The 17,612-nt window shown below is 44.9% G+C and overlaps 1 protein-coding gene across 3 annotated transcripts in view; it reads right to left on the reverse strand.

Annotated features, from left to right (window-relative positions):
* LOC308469526 (uncharacterized protein) overlaps positions 1 to 17,612 on the reverse strand; it is a 62,509-nt gene that overhangs the window by 11,887 nt on the left and 33,010 nt on the right. Inside the window, exons 1-2 of one of the 3 annotated variants that reach the window (XM_080992113.1) lie at positions 6,926 to 7,297; positions 4,904 to 5,090 (exon numbers count right to left, since the gene is read on the reverse strand). In XM_080992113.1, the coding sequence (XP_080848239.1) occupies positions 4,904 to 5,003 (100 nt within the window). In that variant the 5' untranslated portion in view covers positions 5,004 to 5,090; positions 6,926 to 7,297. Of the gene's footprint in view, positions 1 to 4,903; positions 5,091 to 6,925; positions 7,298 to 17,612 lie in introns of those variants that run through there. The other 2 variants (XM_080992112.1, XM_080992114.1) reach the window with 2 other exon arrangements.

The raw sequence follows: 17,612 nt of genomic DNA on the forward strand, positions 1-17,612 counted from the left end.
TCCTCCCGTAAAATCCCTCTCCTGCTTTCTTAGCCAGCTGATTCTCTGCACACCGCTCTCTTGTCCCTTCTGTGTTTTTCCTTCACTCCCCACTTAAAATGTAGTTACAAAGCATGGATCCACATGGATCCTCAGGATCTTTGCATTGGGCCACCCCAAATTCACCATCAGATCACATAGCAGCCTGCCCCCCTAAAATCACATACCCACTGTTGCCTGGGGCTGCAATGGTGCAAAAACGTGGTTAAAAAGCATGGATCCACATGGATCCTCAGGATCTTTGCATTGGGCCACCCCAAATTCACCATCAGATCACATAGCAGCCTGCCCCCCTAAAATCACATACCCACTGTTGCCTGGGGCTGCAATGGTGCAAAAATGTGGTTAAAAAGCATGGATCCACATGGATCCTCAGGATCTTTGCATTGGGCCACCCCAAATTCACCATCAGATCACATAGCAGCCTGCCCCCCAAAAATCACACACCCACTGTTGCCTGGGGCTGCAATGGTGCAAAAATGTGGTTAAAAAGCATGGATCCACATGGATCCTCAGGATCTTTGCATTGGGCCACCCCAAATTCACCATCAGATCACATAGCAGCCTGCCCCCCTAAAATCACACACCCACTGTTGCCTGGGGCTGCAATGGTGCAAAAATGTGGTTAAAAAGCATGGATCCACATGGATCCTCAGGATCTTTGCATTGGGCCACCCCAAATTCACCATCAGATCACATAGCAGCCTGCCCCCCCAAAATCACACACCCACTGTTGCCTGGGGCTGCAATGGTGCAAAAACGTGGTTAAAAAGCATGGATCCACATGGATCCTCAGGATCTTTGCATTGAGCTACCCCAAATTCACCATCAGATCACATGTCTGTGGCCACAGCATGAAGCACAAAAATGATACATCCACTGTTTCATTCAGAATTTTTTTCCTTGTTTTCCTCCTCTAAAAACGATGTGCGTGTTATGGTCAGGTGCGTGTTATAGAGCGAAAAATACGGTACTCCACCGAAGGTGGTAGAAAAGATACAGGACTTCGGGCAGGCCGGAGGCTTTAAACTAAACAAGAATAAGACTAAGTTTTTGGTAAAAAACACAATGGAGGAAGATCAAAAGGAATTACAACAGAAAACAGAGTTAGTTATACATAACAAAGTCAAATACTGAGGTATTTGTTTGACAGCTAAGAATATTAATATTTTTAAAGACAATTACAAGAATGAGTGGAAAGAAATAAAAAGAGCTTTAGAGATATGGGGAAGAATGAATTTATCATTTTGGGGAAGAATATCAGTAATAAAAATGAATGTATTGCCAAAAATGTTATTTTTATTCCAATCAGTCCTGGCAATAGGCAACGCAGGATCCTTTGAAAAATGGCAAGAAGATATATCTAGGTTTATCTGACAAGGGACGAAATCAAGTATAAAAAATAAATTATTAACAGATGTAAGAGAGAGAGAGAGGAGGTTTCGCCCTGCCGGATTTGAAACTTGTCAGGGAACTGCCATTGGAGCTAGAGGCGGAGGCAAGGCTCCCAAGCGATGCTGGAGAAGGGCCCAGCAGGGAGAGAGGCAGCTCATCGGCTGGGGAAGGAAATCAGCGTAACACCAGGGATAAAGGGGGCAGATGGGGGAATCGGCGAGGGGGCTCCAGGACTCCTCGCCAGAGACCAGCGGGGAGAGAACAGGTCCTCCGCTGCCCACACCCACCCTGCGCAGAAGACTTCCGTGCAGGGAGAGTAGGCGGAGACTTGGCGTCAAAGAACTTCTTTGCTGGAAGAGGTTCAAGAAACGCCCATTGACGGATTCTGCTAGCGACTGAAACAGCCACGAAGTGAAGGGCTGTCCAGACAGAAAAGGTTTAACCAGGCAACCTAGCCAGGAGTGGCGGCAACTTACGCACGAGCAACCCCTATAACCATTACAAAACTTTATTATGAAGCATCCTGTATCTGCTAGAACCGGGAATGGAAAACACAGATACTGTATTTTAGATCTGGACGAACACAAATAATGGATAGCATGCATATTTATGGTAGGAAAAGGCCAAGGTGTTTAGAGCTTTTAAGAATCATATAGTAAGAAAACCAATTTGTAGGGTATGGGAGAAGTATAAAAATTTGCTTGAGTAAAAAACACCCTGGTGGCTTTCCCCCTTGGAAGTAATATCTCGGAAAAAAATTGAATATGAGAAGTTATCAGCCGACTTATAGAGAGCTGTTAACTGAAGTTGAAAACCAACTGAAATTAAAAGATTTTGAAGAGATAAGGGAAGCTTTAACTGACTGGTTACAGTACTATCAACTAAACGATATCTTTAAGATAGACAAAAAGAAAGGTTTTAGTTAAGAGACATCACATTTCAAAAAGAACTCTTAGGAAGTAACATAAAAAGATCTGTCTAAAATGTGTAATTTGCTCCTAGAACGGTATATAAAGGATGAACAGGTCAAATCAGTTATGACGAAATGGGAAAGGGACTTAGGACATAACATACAAATGGCAGATTGGGAGAGGCTTTGGAAAACAGATCTGAAATTCACAGCTTGCTGTACATTGAAAGAAAACTACATGAAAATGATATACGGGTGGTATTTGACTCCTAGTAAGTTATCTAAAATGTATAAAGTTCAAATATCTGAGGGAAGTGTAAAGAGGAAGTGGGTACCGTTTGCTATATGTGGTGGTCATGTAAGATAACAGTATCATTTTGGGAAATGGTATATAATGAAAAAGTAGAGACATCACCTTGCCAACAAAGGTCCATACAGTAAAAGCTATGGTTTTCTCAGTAGTGATGTATGGAAGTGAAAGCTGGACCATAAAGAAAGCTGATCGCCGAAGAATTGATGCCTTTAAATTATGGTGCTGGAGGAGACTCTTGAGAGTCCCATGGACTGAAAGAAGATCAAACCTATCCATTCTTAAGGAAATCAGCCCTGAGTGCTCACTGGAAGGACAGATCCTGAAGCTGAGGCTCCAATACTTTGGCCACCTCATGAGAAGAGAAGACTCCCTGGAAAAGACCCTAATGTTGGGAAAGATGGGGGCCCAAGGAGAAGGGGACGACAGAGGACGAGATGGTTGGATAGTGTTCACGAAACTACCAGCATGGGTTTGACGAAACTGCGGGAAGCAGTGGAAGACAGAAGTGCCTGGCGTGCTCTGGTCCATGGGGTCATGAAAAGTTGGACACGACTAAACGGCTAAACAACAACAACAAATATAATGAATTGGGAAAAAATGTTTAAAATAATGTTTGTTAAGAATGTAGAAGCATATTTATTTGGAATTACAGGTACTGAGATCGCAAAAGACCAGGAAAGACTATGTATGCGACAACAGCTGCACAGATGTTATTATCCCAACGATGGAAAGATGCAATAATCCCAACTAGGGAAGAATGGCAAGCCAAACTGCTGGACTCTGCCGAAATGGCAAAATTAGCCGCGAGACTCGGGAATCAAGAAAACAAGGACTTTAAAAAAGAATGGGGAAATTTTATAATTTACCTATGAGATTACTGCACGCAAATCAAAAATTTAGCTGGACTTTAGGAATCACTTGTAAATAGGTTTATGCACAATTTAGATAAATGAAAACTGTGGAGAATGTATCTATACACTAGTATATTGTGTTACATAACCCTCTGGTATTTTTCCGGGTTTTGTTGCTCGCATGCGTAGAAACACTCTATTGCGCCGTGTGCGTGTACAGAAGCGGTCCTCCGGTTTGCAAAAAATTCGGGCTCTGTCTGGGGCTCCTTAACGGATCCCGTTTGCAAACGGAGGTACCACTGTATGTAGTTTTGAAAAAATTAATATAAGGACCCATGAAAGGGATGGAGCGAAGTCATGTGATTCAGAGAATCTCATGAAATGATTAGAAAAATGTCTTTGATATAAACTTGTATTTGTAAAAAACAATAAAAATATTTCAAAAAAATAGGGAAGTCCATAGATTGACTATGCTTCTGTTGATTCATCATTTGCAAACCCAGAAGTAGGTGCTCCTGTTTTTGAAGTTTGCCTCGGAAACCGAACGTGCTCCTGAGCTTCCATTTGTACTGTTGCGCAGTAACTTTAGGTGCCCCCCATCCTATTTAAGGCTTTTTTTCATTCCGTTTTACCCTTGAGCAGCTAATTTAAGTTGTCTCCATCGTAATCAAGGCCATTTGTTCCCTTGCACAGCTAATTTAAGCTCCTCCGCCCCCATCAATATTCAAGCCATTCCTGGCTGCAGTGTTCTGAGGTGACATTTGCTGCTTTAGTTTTTTCCTATTTTTTGTGTTTTTGTGGCTTTTTCATTTTTGACTGAGGCTTGTTTTTGTTTTATGATTGATTTATAGATTGACTGTGGAAAGGCATAAAAGCCCCCCATTTAATCAATGACTATAATCAGTGCAGGTACAAAAAAAATTAATTTTAATTTTTTTCATCTACAATGCCGTCTTATTTATTTTATGGTACAGAACATTGATTATTGCTTTCTTTTTATGGATCAATGGTCTTTTTAGATAGTAAAATTCATGTTACATTGCTGTTTTAGGGGTTGTTTTTAAAAGTCTGGAATGGATTAATGCATTACTTTCTATGGGAAAACATGCCTTGGTTTAGGAACGCTTTGGTTTTGGAAGACTTCCGGAACAATTAAGTTTGAGTCCCGAGGTACCACTGTAACTCCTAAGATTTAAAATCCTGGAGGAAGAAAGTCTGCCCCCACTACTTTATGAAAGGGATTCAAGAAACAAAGAGCTGCTTTGGAGAAGGCCTCACCCCTTCCTTCTTCCTGTCAGGAACTTCCTTCCATTTGTCTCCTCTCCATCTTTTCCTCTTTCTCCCACCACCTTCCATCTATCCCTCTCCCCATCTCCTCTCTCCCCTGGAACTCACCAGATTTCTCAAAGGGTCCTGGGAGGGAATGCTCAGAGGTTGTGGGGAGGGATGCGGGAGAGGGCCTGACCAGGTCACCCGTCCATCTTCCTCCTTCCATCCTGGCCAGGGTTGCAGGTTCAGTCTCAGCTAGGTTTGCAGGTTCAGCTTCCTGAGGAGCGCAGAAGCCAGAGCAAGTTGCAGCTTCCTGGGAGGGAGGGAAGAAGAAGCCAAGGGAGTCTGAGAGGCCCTGCCGGGATTCTCCTGCCCAAGACATTCTGCTGCCCCTGGAGAAACCCCAACTGGATACCCCCTTCCCAAGATCCTCCACCCATTTTCAAACACCCTTGCAAATTCCTTTCACCTGCCTGTCCCACCTCCCTTCCTAAGGCTGGCATGGTATGCACATTAGTGGCCTGAGAGTAGATCCCTTGGAACTTAAGAGTTCATCTGCAAAGGACTGCTCTGAATACATGGGTGGCCCTTGCATGGAGAAGAAGGAAGCCCCTTGCTTGCATCTGGACCCCCTCGGAGAGGCGGGGGATCCGCCCACTCGTCCCTCTTCCCTCACTGCCTCCTCCTCTGTCCTCCTGCCCTGCAAACACCCTTTGCTCTTGTTGCTCAGGGGAGAGAGGTGGCTTGTGGAAGGAGCCTTCAAACCCATCCGTTTCCTCCTCTGCTCCCCCTCCTGTCCTTTTGGGAAACAGGAGCTTTGGTCAGGAGTAAACAACTTAGACGGCAAGTTCACAAGATAAGCACTTTGGAGCACTGCTCCTTAAAGAGCAGATTCCTTAAAGAGGGCATTTCTTGAAAAATCAAAGGCCAAACTGGAAGACCTCCGATGGCAGCCCTGTACAGTGGTACGTCAGGTTACATACGCTTCAGGTTACCGACTCCGCAAACCCAGAAATAGAGCTTCAGGTTAAGAACTTTACTTCAGGATGAGAACAGAAATCATGCTCCAGCGGCGCGGCAGCAGCAGGAGACCCAGTTAGTTAAAGTGGTGCTTCAGGTTAAGGAGAGTTTCAGGTTAAGTACGGACTAAGTACTTAAGGAATTAAGTACTTAACCTGAGGTACCACTGTACAGGGAAGTTTTTGATGTTTTAATGTTTTTATTTTGTTGGAAGCTGCCCAGAGTGGCTGAGGCAACACAGTCAGATAGACAGGGTGCAAGTAATGAATTAATAATAAAATAATAATAATAATATTCCATCCTAAGCATGTCCTGGTATACATTGCTGGTCAGAGACTCTGTCTCAACCTCTCCCTTGAACACAACAGGGCTTCCTATTTTTACAGCTATTCTTTACATTTCTATACTGCCCTTCCTCCAAAGATCACAGGGCAGCTTACAAGAAAAAAAACCACAGAGATGCATAGCAGAGTAAGAAATAAAAATGACAACCCTCCCGCCGCCCCCCATGCAGTTGTGAAGTCCATAGATTGTTTAATGAGCCAAACGCCTGGGAGAAGAGCAATGCTTTGGCCTGGTGCCTAAAGATAAGGAAGGAAGCCAGGACACTGAGGTCCTCCTACGAGGTTCTTCTGCCAGTTCTCTCACTGCGAGAAGTGAAGTTTCAGGGCAGGCAGAGGGAGTTCTAGTTAATGGCGCCCTCACTTCCAGCGTCAAAGAGATAAAGAACTACAGAACTTTTAGAAGACATATGGAGGCAGCCTTGTATTGGGAAGTTTTTAACATTTGACATTTTATAGATGTTGTTAGCTGCCCAGAGAGGCTGGTGAAACCTAGCCAGATGGTCGGGATATAAATATCAAAATTATTATTGTTATTATTATTATTATTGCAAACCTGGCCAGCAATGCCCACCCCTCTCCCCTCTCCTGCCTCCTTCCCTGCAACTCCCTTTCCACCAGATCCCTGCAGGAGGAAGCTTCTCCCCCCCCCCCTTCCCCTTCAAGGCCCCCTTTAAGGAAACAGCTCCCTTTCCTCCCTTCTCCCCCTCCCCGTTCAGGGGCTTCTCCTCCTGGACCCCCTCGCAAAGCCCCTTCCCTCCTTCCCCGCCATTGGCTTTGCACTCACCCGAAATCCTGGGCAGCGGGGGCGGGAATGGGAGCCCCCGCGGGGGAGGCAGGGAGTGAGGGCGCTTAATTAGGAGGCTTGATTAGGAAGAAGCCCCCTCCTCCGCCTCCGCACGATGCAGCCCCGATTCCCGCCTCCTCCCCTCCCTCCCTCCTTTCCAAGCCCCAATATTATCTCTGCTGGTGAAGCCGGAAGTGGAGGCAACTCTGAGGGGGAAGGAGAAATTCTCCCCACGTTCAGCCTCATGTCTGTTATTTGATAATTGGGGGAAGGAAAACCTTGCAGCACCCAACCAATGGGAAGGCGAGGGAGGGAACGTGTGCATAGGGAATATAAACTCATTCCTTGCCCCAGCTGGACTGTGCCTGCTTTGGACTCCCGCTTTTGCAAGAACCTATTGTCCTCAATGAACTCTTTACTGCTTCACCAATTTTGTTCAGATGGTATTTTAAGGAACGGCACTGTGGAGAGATACTTAGGATGGATTGTGTTTTGGCTTGTGTTAATTTATTTATATTTCTTGTCAAAGCGATAAACAACTACCTGACATTCAGAAGACATCTGAAGGCAGCCCTGTTCAGGGAAGTTTTTAATATGTGACATTTTAGTGTATTTTTTTATCTTTGTTGGAAGCCACCCAGAGTGGCTGGGGGAACCCAGCCAGATGGGCGGGGTACAAATAATAAATTATTATTATTATTATTATTATTATTATTATTATTAATTGAATAAAATTTATTTTTAAAAACCTGCAGAGGGGTTTCCCCAAGCAAACAAAAAGAACACCACAGCAGTAAAATCAAGAAAAATTTACAACCCTACTTTAAAACATACAAAAGCTAAAATATTAAAATTACTTCCACTTCCTAAGTATCTGGGTAAGGTAAAGGTAAAGGTAAAGGGACCCCTGACCGTTGTGGGCGACTCTGGGGTTGCTGTGCTCATCTCGCTTTATTGGCTGAGAGAGCCGGCGTACAGCTTCCGGGTCATGTGGCCAGCATGACTAAGCCGCTTCTGGCAAACCAGAGCAGCGCACGGAAACGCCATTTACCTTTCCGCCGGAGCGGTACCTATTTATCTACTTGCACTTTGACCTGCTTTTGAACTGCTAGGTTGGACCTCCGGAACGAATTAAGTACTTAACCCGAGGTACCACTGTATCCCCTCTGGGATGGTGGCGCTAGGGCTCTGGGACCACCCTCCCCAAAATATTTACTTGCCTTCAATGTATTGTTACCACTGTTATTTTATAGTACAGATCATTTTTAAATTAAGCACTTTCTCTAAAATTAAAACGGCAGAAGTAATCAGTAGCATGGATATCAAAGGAAAGGCAAGAGAATGGTCCCTAATAGATACAAGGGAGACACAGGTACACAAGCACACAGAAGTAAATAACCCAAGAGTGGCTTCATTGAGTTGTTAAGTGTTATGTTGTTAAGTGAAGCTAAATCCCCACTGCAGCCTTGACAGAGTAAATGAGGCACATTCATTTTATGTTACACGGATGAGATCATTTTAATGTGGTAATCCCATCCTGAGAATTTCTGCGAAGGTTGGTGAAAAATTTCATTCCCAAAATTACTGCAACATTTTCTTCAGAAGACATTTCCCCTGTATCACTGAAAGTGCACGCAAGCGCATGCGCGCGCACACACACACACACACACACACACATATATATATATATATATACATACACATCCCCACTTTTTTTGCACAATTTGAATTACTTGAAAGCCATTCTGAGAATCTGTATAAATACTTGGTCATTAGAAATAACATAAAACAAATGCCAACACACCATGAAAACTGTGCACAAAAGCATGGTTTTATAAACTTTGTCACCAGCCTTGGGGAGAGGGGTGGGAATGTAGTTTGCTGTGCTTAGCCTTGTAATGGGAGACTGAAAGGGCTTTAATATTTTTTTTTAAGTCTTATGTCTAGGAATATTTTTTTGCAAAAGCAACAGACTGGTTGTCAAAAGTGTGAACTTCGTTAATTGACCCTATTTAAAGGAATTGGTCAGTTAGCCACAGAATTGCTTTTCTTTTCTTCTTCTTTTAATTACACAACTGCTTTGGGGGGTGGAAGTGTGGTCAAGCACACAGCATCCTGGAACTATGAACCAGCCATCACCAGGATCCTTTGAGTGTCTGTCAGCAAAAGCAATAAATGCAATAATATTAGCAAAGCTTTAAAACCCTGTAGGTGAAAAGCAGGTCCGAGAAAATCACAGAGGGTCACTTGTGTAGATCGGCATGAAGCAAGCCATGTGAGCTAAATATTAACTGTGCATATTGCATTGATCAGATGCATCAATCAAAATAACCTCCCGCCCCCTCCTCCCCGCGCCCTTGCAGGAATCAAGATAATTCAAGGTTACGGCTTCTGTTTTTCCCTGGTTCTGCTCTGCTTCGCAGCAATCATGCATATTCAATATTGAGAAGCTTATGGCGCCCCCCGCCACTCCCAAGCGTACCCCGAGCCTCGGGGGAAGGGGGGAGAGCTGCGCTCGTCCTCTCCCCTGCCTGCCTCCTCCAGCTCAGTGCGGGCGGCGCAGCAAATGTCACCCCCGTCAGGATGACACCCGGGGCAGGCCGAACCCACCACACTCACCTTGGTATGTCTCTGACCCCTGGATGTGCACTCCATTGTCTCTTGAGACATGTGGATATCAAACAAGGGTAGTTTGTATACACGCTCACACACCCCTCTGTATCCAGGCAAGAAAGAGGCCATATCGGAGTTCAAGGCCAAATCCCAGCCAGGCAAGAGCACTCAAGGAGAGCACAAAGCGTGGCCTGAGGAGAGTTCAGGGGGCCAGACGGAGAGACCTGGAGGGCCATATATGTTTCCCTATCCCTGCTCTACATCACCCAGTGTTATGTACCACTATGAGCTGAATAAAGAGCATGAAATCACTTTGCGACTCTGAGTATATTTCACCCAGGATGAATAGCGCCTTTGGGGAGAAGTCCATTTGGCTCCATCTCTCCCAAATCCCTTTTTGTGACTTTGGGCAAGTTGTGTGGCTTGGCCGGGTTACAAAGCCTAACAGTGTAGCAAGATTTCAATATATCCTAGTAGGTGCCCATTCTCTCCTCTCTCTCTCCCCATCCTCCTTTGCCTTCCCATGCCTTTTTTAAAAAATGTGGTATTTGGTACAACTCTGCTTTTCTTTGAAAGCAAACGGGGGGGGGGGGGCATGCCATTTTCCTGGAAATGGTGCGAGACAGGGAGCTGAAAATCAGATGAATTGTACCTCTCAGGTGTAAATATTTATCAATCAATAAATGAGAATAAAACATATTGGGAACACGGAACTTGCCCGGATTACGAAATTCTGGACAGTATGGTGGTGGAGTTGACCCTTTCAAGCAAGTCTAGATAGATGGGAATAAAACCCCAGAGATCTGACCTCAGCCTTGGCAATTGTTGAAATATCTGCCCATCACCGTTACCAGCTACTGGGGAGCTCGTGGTGGTGTAGTGGTTAGAGTGGTGTCTCTCAAACTTGGGTCTCTGGCTGTTAAAAGGTAAAGGGACCCCTGACTATTAGGTCCAGTCGTGACCGACTCTGGGGTTGTGGCGCTCATCTCGCTTTATTGGCCGAGGGAGCCGGCGAACAGCTTCCGGGTCATGTGGCCAGCATGACTAAGCCGCTTCTGGCGAACCAGAGCAGCGCACGGAAACGCTGTTTACCTTCCTGCCAGAGCGGTACCTATTTATCTACTTGCACTTTGACAAACCTAGACAGCATCTTAAAAAGTAGAGACGTCACCTTGCCAACAAAGGTCCGCATAGTAAAAGCTAAGGTTTTCCCAGTAGTGATGTATGGAAGTGAAAGCTGGACCATAAAGAAGGCTGATCGCCGAAGAATGGATGCTTTTGAATTATGGTGCTGGAGGAGACTCTTGAGAGTCCCATGGATTGCAAGAAGATCAAACCTCTCCATTCTGAAGGAAATCAGCCCTGAGTGCGCACTGGAAGGACAGATTGTGAAGCTGAGGCTCCAATACTTTGGCCACCTCATGAGCAGAGAAGACTCCCTGGAAAAGACCCTGATGTTGGGAAAGATGGAGGGCACAAGGAGAAGGGGGCGACAGAGGATGAGATGGTTGGACAGTGTTCTCGAAGCTACCAGCATGAGTTTGACCAAACTGCAGGAGGCAGTGGAAGATAGGAGTGCCTGGCGTGCTCTGGTCCATGGGGTAACGAAGAGTTGGACACGACTAAACGACTAAACAACAACAAAGAATTCTGACTTTTCTCATAATGAATTGCTTTCTCAGTGGAAACACTTCTTGCCAGTTATTATGATGGACCACTTTAGTTGCATCTTTCCCCCTCCTTTTGCCACCTCTCAGCTTTGGAGAAGTGAAATGTTATCATTTGTCCACATGGTGGTGCTGTTGACTTTATCGGTCAACACAGAGGCTTTGTAAAGAATTATAGCCTGTCCTTGAAAAGCCTCATGATAAAATAAAATAGAAATGTCTTATGATCTTTGGTTGGTTGCTGATGGTTTGAACTTTGGCCTGAATCTTTCTCTCGTCCTCTCATCCTCTTTTGCTTCTGCGGCTGTGAATATTTCTAGAAAGTTTCACGTATTCCCAACTGTCCCTTTCTTCTCATCTTATTTCAAATGGAATGAATCTGATTTTTTTCAATTTCTGCCTTCTTTGCAGGATCTGTTGGGAAGAGCAGTGTCGTCTGCTCCACAGAATGTCTTTGTAATTGGTATGTTAAAAAGCAGATCATTTAATCATTTTTTTAAAAAGACAACTTTTTTTAAAAGAAAAATGTTGCTCATTTAACCAATGAGTGTGAGAAAGACTCTCAAGAACCCTGTGAGGTAGGCTGATAGGCGGTGAGTTGGCCAACATCAAACCACATAGCTGAGTGAGGATTCGGCCTAATTTCACCACCATCCTCTCCATGATTCCAGTTCTCCTTTTCCCACAAGTTTCCTTTTCCTTTGCTGCTCTGATAAGTGTGTTGTGGGTGTCCATGTAACTGTTCCACTTTCCTCTGTCAGGAAAATCCTGTCAGAAACCTGCAGAGCAAATACACACAGGTCCTTTTCCAAATCAAACAGTGAATGCCAGGGCAGCAGAGCTGTGGTGGAGAGACGAGGAATAAGTGAACCTCTTTTTCTTTTTAAACAATGCAAGATGTTTTCTGACAAAGTTTTAATAAAGCAGGTTTGAACATTTGTACACCTTTTCTGTCCTTCCTGGGTGTGTGTGTGGGGGGGGGTGAGGAGGGTGTAAGAACAGGAGGAGAGCCTTACTGGACCAGCCAAAGTCTGGGGAACCTGAGGGCCACATTGCCTTATAAGCAAACTTTCAAGGGCCATATGCCAACAGAGGCAAAAGTGGGAGGAGCAACAAATGCTTACCTTTGGACAGTAGACAAGTTTCTGAACACACACCTTTCTGACGTCCATCCAAGGGCATTGCCAGAGTTCAAAGTTATAGTCCAGTTGCAACCATTCCTAACAACGTGTGACGATCGTCTGGGGCAACCCAGTCAGGTAGGTGTCATATAAATAATAACATTATTATTAATAATAATATGTACACAGTAGGAGTTTTTGCCTGCCACTTTTCCACTTGTTGAAATTCTCTGATATCCCTGGCTCTGCTCAGAGTAGACCTGCTGCAATTAACATGCACAGCCAACAGGCTCATTCATTTCAATGTTTATACTCTGTGAAGAGGTAGCATTGAATAACACATTTTTATTATCTTCCTTCATGGATCACTGCCTTGCTGTGGCGAAGGGGCTTGGATAATTCAGAGAAGCTATGAACTATGCCAAGCAGGGCACCCAAGATGGACAGGTCATAGTGGAGAGCTTTGACCAAACGTGATCCACCTGGAGCAGGAACCGGCAAGCCACTCCAGTATCCCTGCCAAGAAAACTCCATGGACAAAGACAACAGGCATATAAAAGTTATGACACTGGAAGATGAACCCCTCAAGTCGGAAGGCGTCCAACATGCTACTGAGGAAGAGCGGAGGACAAGTACAAGTAGATCCAGAGCTGATGAAGCGGCTGGGCCAAAGCCGAAAGGACGCTCAGTTGCGGATATGCCTGGAAGCGAAAGGAAAGTCCAATGCTGTAAAGAAAAATATTGCATAGGAACCTGGAATGTAAGAACCATGAACCTGGGTAAGTTGGATGTGGTCAAAAATGAGATGGCAATCATAAATATTGAGATCCTGGGCATCAGTGAACTAAAATCGATGGAAATGGGTGAATTCAGTTCAGATGACCATCATATCTACTACTGCGGACAAGAATCCTGGCATAGAAGAAATGGAGTGGCCCTCAAAGTCAACAAAAGAGTGGTGAAAGCTGTACTGGGATGCAATCTCAAAAATGATAGAATGATCTCGATACGAATCCAAGGCAGACCTTTTAACATCACAGGAATCCAGGTTTATGCACCAACTATCGGTGCTGAAGAAACTGAAACTGACCAATCTGACCAACTGTCAAAACTGTCATCTTGAAAGGGTGGTGGCTTTAGGCTTTCTCTGAATGACAGAGAATGTGACAACAAAAGGATGTGATAATGGCTCTTCAAGAGTTGCATAGCCTAAGGCCAATGGAGGCTGAAATAAAGGCTGTCCGGGGGGGGGGGGCAGTTTGAACTTTTAGACTTATCTTTTATTTCTAAGATGCTGAGCCTGCACTGGACAGCACCAGATATTGTATGGATACATTTTTGGATGTATCATTTGATGTTTCTGTTTTGTTTTGAAGAGTTCTGCAAGTAAAAGTTTGAAGAAAAAAGAAAAAAGAAATTGACCAATTCTATGAAGACTTACAACACCTTCTAGAAATGACACCAAAGAAGGGTATTCTTCTCATTATATTGGGCTGGAATGCTAAACTAGGGAGTCAAGAGATAAAAGGAACAACTGGCAAGTTTGGCCTTGGAGTTCAGAATGAAGCAGGGCAAAGGCTAATAGAGTTCTGCCAAGAGAACAAGCTGGTCATCACAAACACTCTTTTCCATCAACACAAGTGACGACTCTACACATGGACATCACCAGATGGGCAGCATCGAAATCAGATTGATTATATTCTCTGCAGCCAAAGATGGAGAAGCTCTATACAGTCAGCAAAAACAAGACCTGGAGCTGACTGTGGCTCAGATCATCAGCTTCTTATAGCAAAATTCAAGCTTAAATTGAAGAAAGTAGGAAAAACCACTGGGCCAGTAAGATACAATCTAAATCAAATCCCTTATGAATACACAGTGGAAGTGAGGAACAGGTTTAAGGATTTAGATTTGGTGGACAGAGTGCCTGAAGAACTATGGATGGAGGCTCGTAACATTATACAGGAGGCAGCAATGAAAACCATCCCAATGAAAAGGAAATACAAGAAAGCAAAGTGGCTGTCCAACGAAGCCTTACAAATAGTGGGGGAGAGAAGGCAAGCAAAATGCAAGGGAGTTAGTGAAAGATACAGGAAACTGAATACAGATTTCCAAAGAATAGCAAGGAGAGAAGAGAACCTTCTTAAACGAGCAATGCAAAGAAATAGAGGAAAACAATAGAATGGGGAAAACTAGAGCGCTGTTCAAGAAAATTGGAGATATGAAAAGAACATTTCGTACAAAGATTACCATAATAAAGGACAAAAGTGGTAAGGACCTAACAGAAGCAGAAGACATCAAGAAGAGGTGGCAAGAATACACAGAGGAATTATACCAGAAAGATATGGATGTCTCGTACACCCCAGGTAGTGTGGTTGCTGACCTTGAGCCAGACATCCTGGAGAGTGAAGTCAAATGGGCCTTAGAAAGCACTGCTAATAACAAAGCCAGTGGAAGTGATGATATTCCAGCTGAATTATATAAAATTTTAAAAGATGATGCTGTTAAGGTGCTACACTCAATATGCCAGCAAGTTTGGAAAACTCAGCAGCGGCCAGAGGATTGGAGAAGATCATTCTACATCCCAATCTCAAAGAAGGGCAATACCAATTCATCTCGAGAGAGAACGGAGTGTACCTCCAGGGGTGAAGTCAAACCACTGTGTTATCAGCACCAAAGTGACCTCCCTGGGGCTCAAGCCTGGGCAGCAGGCATGGAGGTCATGGGCTGCCCAGTTGACAAGACCCATCAGCTGCCCTCACCTGGTTAAGCTGGCCAATCGAAGCCATTTCCCGGAGTGTGGCCACTGTTGCATGCTAACAGCTTCTAGGAGCCACAGGTGAGAGAGCTGAGTGCAGGGTGGGGGTCAAAGGTGGGCAAACTACCCCAGAATGATGTGTCTCCCTTAACACCCCATATGCCCCACAAGTATTTTAACAGATAACAGACGTTTTGAGGTCAGTGTGCCGTCCCCAACTCCCACATTAAACCAAGCGTCAGGGTGTGAAAAAGCCACACTCCTGCCTGGCATTTTCTATACTTAGAGCCATGAACCAGAGCGATAAGTGGTGTTTCTGAAGAGATAACCCTCTGTTCCCCTGGCCAAGGGCGATGGCTGGGGGCCCTTGCGAAACTGCCAGGTGCCCAAAATGCCAGAAAGTGTTTGTTTTCTTTGACGAATGGCTGTCTGTGCTGAAGATAACGAATCGCTTCATCGTTTTTATCTGCTTTTTTGTTTGTTTGTTCTGAAAGAGAAATTGTATCATTCATCTGGTCACGATAACTCGAGAACAAATTGGTCAATCTGTACAGTACAAGTTTGGGACCGTACAGCACCGAGGAAGAGCTGATTAGATTGAGTTGATATGGCAGGAAAGATAAGAAGGGAAGTCCAGGAGAGTGTGGGTAGCGGGCAGATCAGCTGGTAAAGCCCGAGACTCTCAATCTCAGGGTTGTCGGTTTGAGCCCCATGTTGGGCAAAGGATTCTTGCATTGCAGGGGGTTGGACTAGATGGTCCTTGTTATGTACTGAAGTTCTCACCCTGGGCCAGCAGGGGGATACTGTAGATAGTTATGCAAATGAAGGATCGAAGGTGACGTTCAGTGATTGGATAGTTTGTATGCAAATGAAGGATCGAAAGTGACGTTCAGTGATTGGATAGTTTTAGAAAGTTGTTACAGTAACAAGGTACTGGAGCTCTATATAAGCAGGCTGACTGAGGCCTTCAGTTCAGTTCTGTTCCAGCTTACAAATAAAGAGCTGCTTTGGAGAAATCGCTGTGTCGTCTGCTATGTCAACCCACAACTTAACAGTCTTCGTGGTCCCTTCTACAATTCTGTGATGGTGCACAATCTGGAGTGGCACTTGTTAGGAGCAAGCATAGGAAGCAGCCTTATATGGAGTCGGACCCTGGGCCCACCTAGTTCACTGACTGGCATCAGATCTCCAGGATTTCAGACGGGGAGTCCAACCCTGCCTGGAGATGCTGATGGTTGAAAATGAGACCTTCTGCCTGCAAAGCAGCTGCTCTGCTGCTGAGCGATGTCCTTTCTCCAGGATTTACAACCCCGGTGCAAAGCTTTGAGGTCATTCTCCACCTCCAGTTGTTGTTGTTGCTGCTGTTTTATTTTATTTTGAATTTCAATACCAGGTCTCAGGGCAGTTCACAGAATAAAATCAAGATATAAAACCACAAAATACATAATCAAAATAAATACAGCAACCCAATGTTGTTGTTGTTTAGTTGTTTAGTCGTGTCCGACTCTTCCTGACCCCATGGACCAGAGCACGCCAGGCACTCCTGTCTTCCACTGCCTCCCACAGTTTGGTCAAACTCATGCTGGTAGGATGCAGGAGAGCAAGATTAGAAATGTAATAAGTAAATTTTGTTGTTTAGTCGTGTCCGACTCTTTGTGACCACATGGACCAGAGCACGCCAGGGACTCCTGTCTTCCACTGCCTCCCGCAGTTTGGTCAAACTCAAACTCAAGCTTCAAGAACACTGTCCAACCATCTCGTCCTCCGTCGTCCCCTTCTCCTTGTGCCCTCCATCTTTTCCAACATCAGGGTCTTTTCCAGGGAGTCTTCTCTTCTCATGAGGTGGCCAATACCCCAGCAACCCAATACCCCCCCCCCCCACAAAAAACACACAACACATTTTAAAAGGGCATAGGATAGAAATCGGATCAACCAAAGGCCTGGTTAAAAAGGAATGTTTTTGCCTGGCACCTAAAGGTGTATAATGAAGGCGCCAGGTGAACTTCCCTGGGGAGAGCATTCCACAGATGGGGAGCCACTGCAGAGAAGGCCCTGTTCGCGTGCTGCCACCCTCCGGACCTCTGAAGGAGGAGGCACATGAAGGAGGGCCTCAGAAGATGATCTCAGGGTCTGGTAGGTTCATATGGAGAGAGGTGGTCCTTGAGGTACGGCGGTCCTGAGCCGTTTAAGGCTTTATAGGTCAAAACCAGCACTTTGAATTCGGTTTTATTTTGTCAAGCTACGAAATGCTTTTAAACAACCCACAACCAAAAAAACAACCCCACCCCCATTTCTCTTTTAGAAAGCCACAAAAAATATTCCTGCAGGGAAAACACAGTTACGATTCCCTGCGCACAGGACCAAAATTATGTACGTCACAACTCCCACTAAGTTACACAACCGCTCTCCTTGACTGCGTTTTCTCCTTGGCTGAAAACTGTGCCACCCATGGACAGCAGAAGTTTCTCCTTGGTGGGTTTGAAGCCTGGGGGTGGAGAGTGTTGTTCTGGGAGGTGCTTGGCTTTGGTCTC

This window comes from Podarcis pityusensis, assembly GCF_964106645.2.
Source record: "Podarcis pityusensis genome assembly, chromosome: 2".
NCBI lineage: Eukaryota > Metazoa > Chordata > Lepidosauria > Squamata > Lacertidae > Podarcis > Podarcis pityusensis.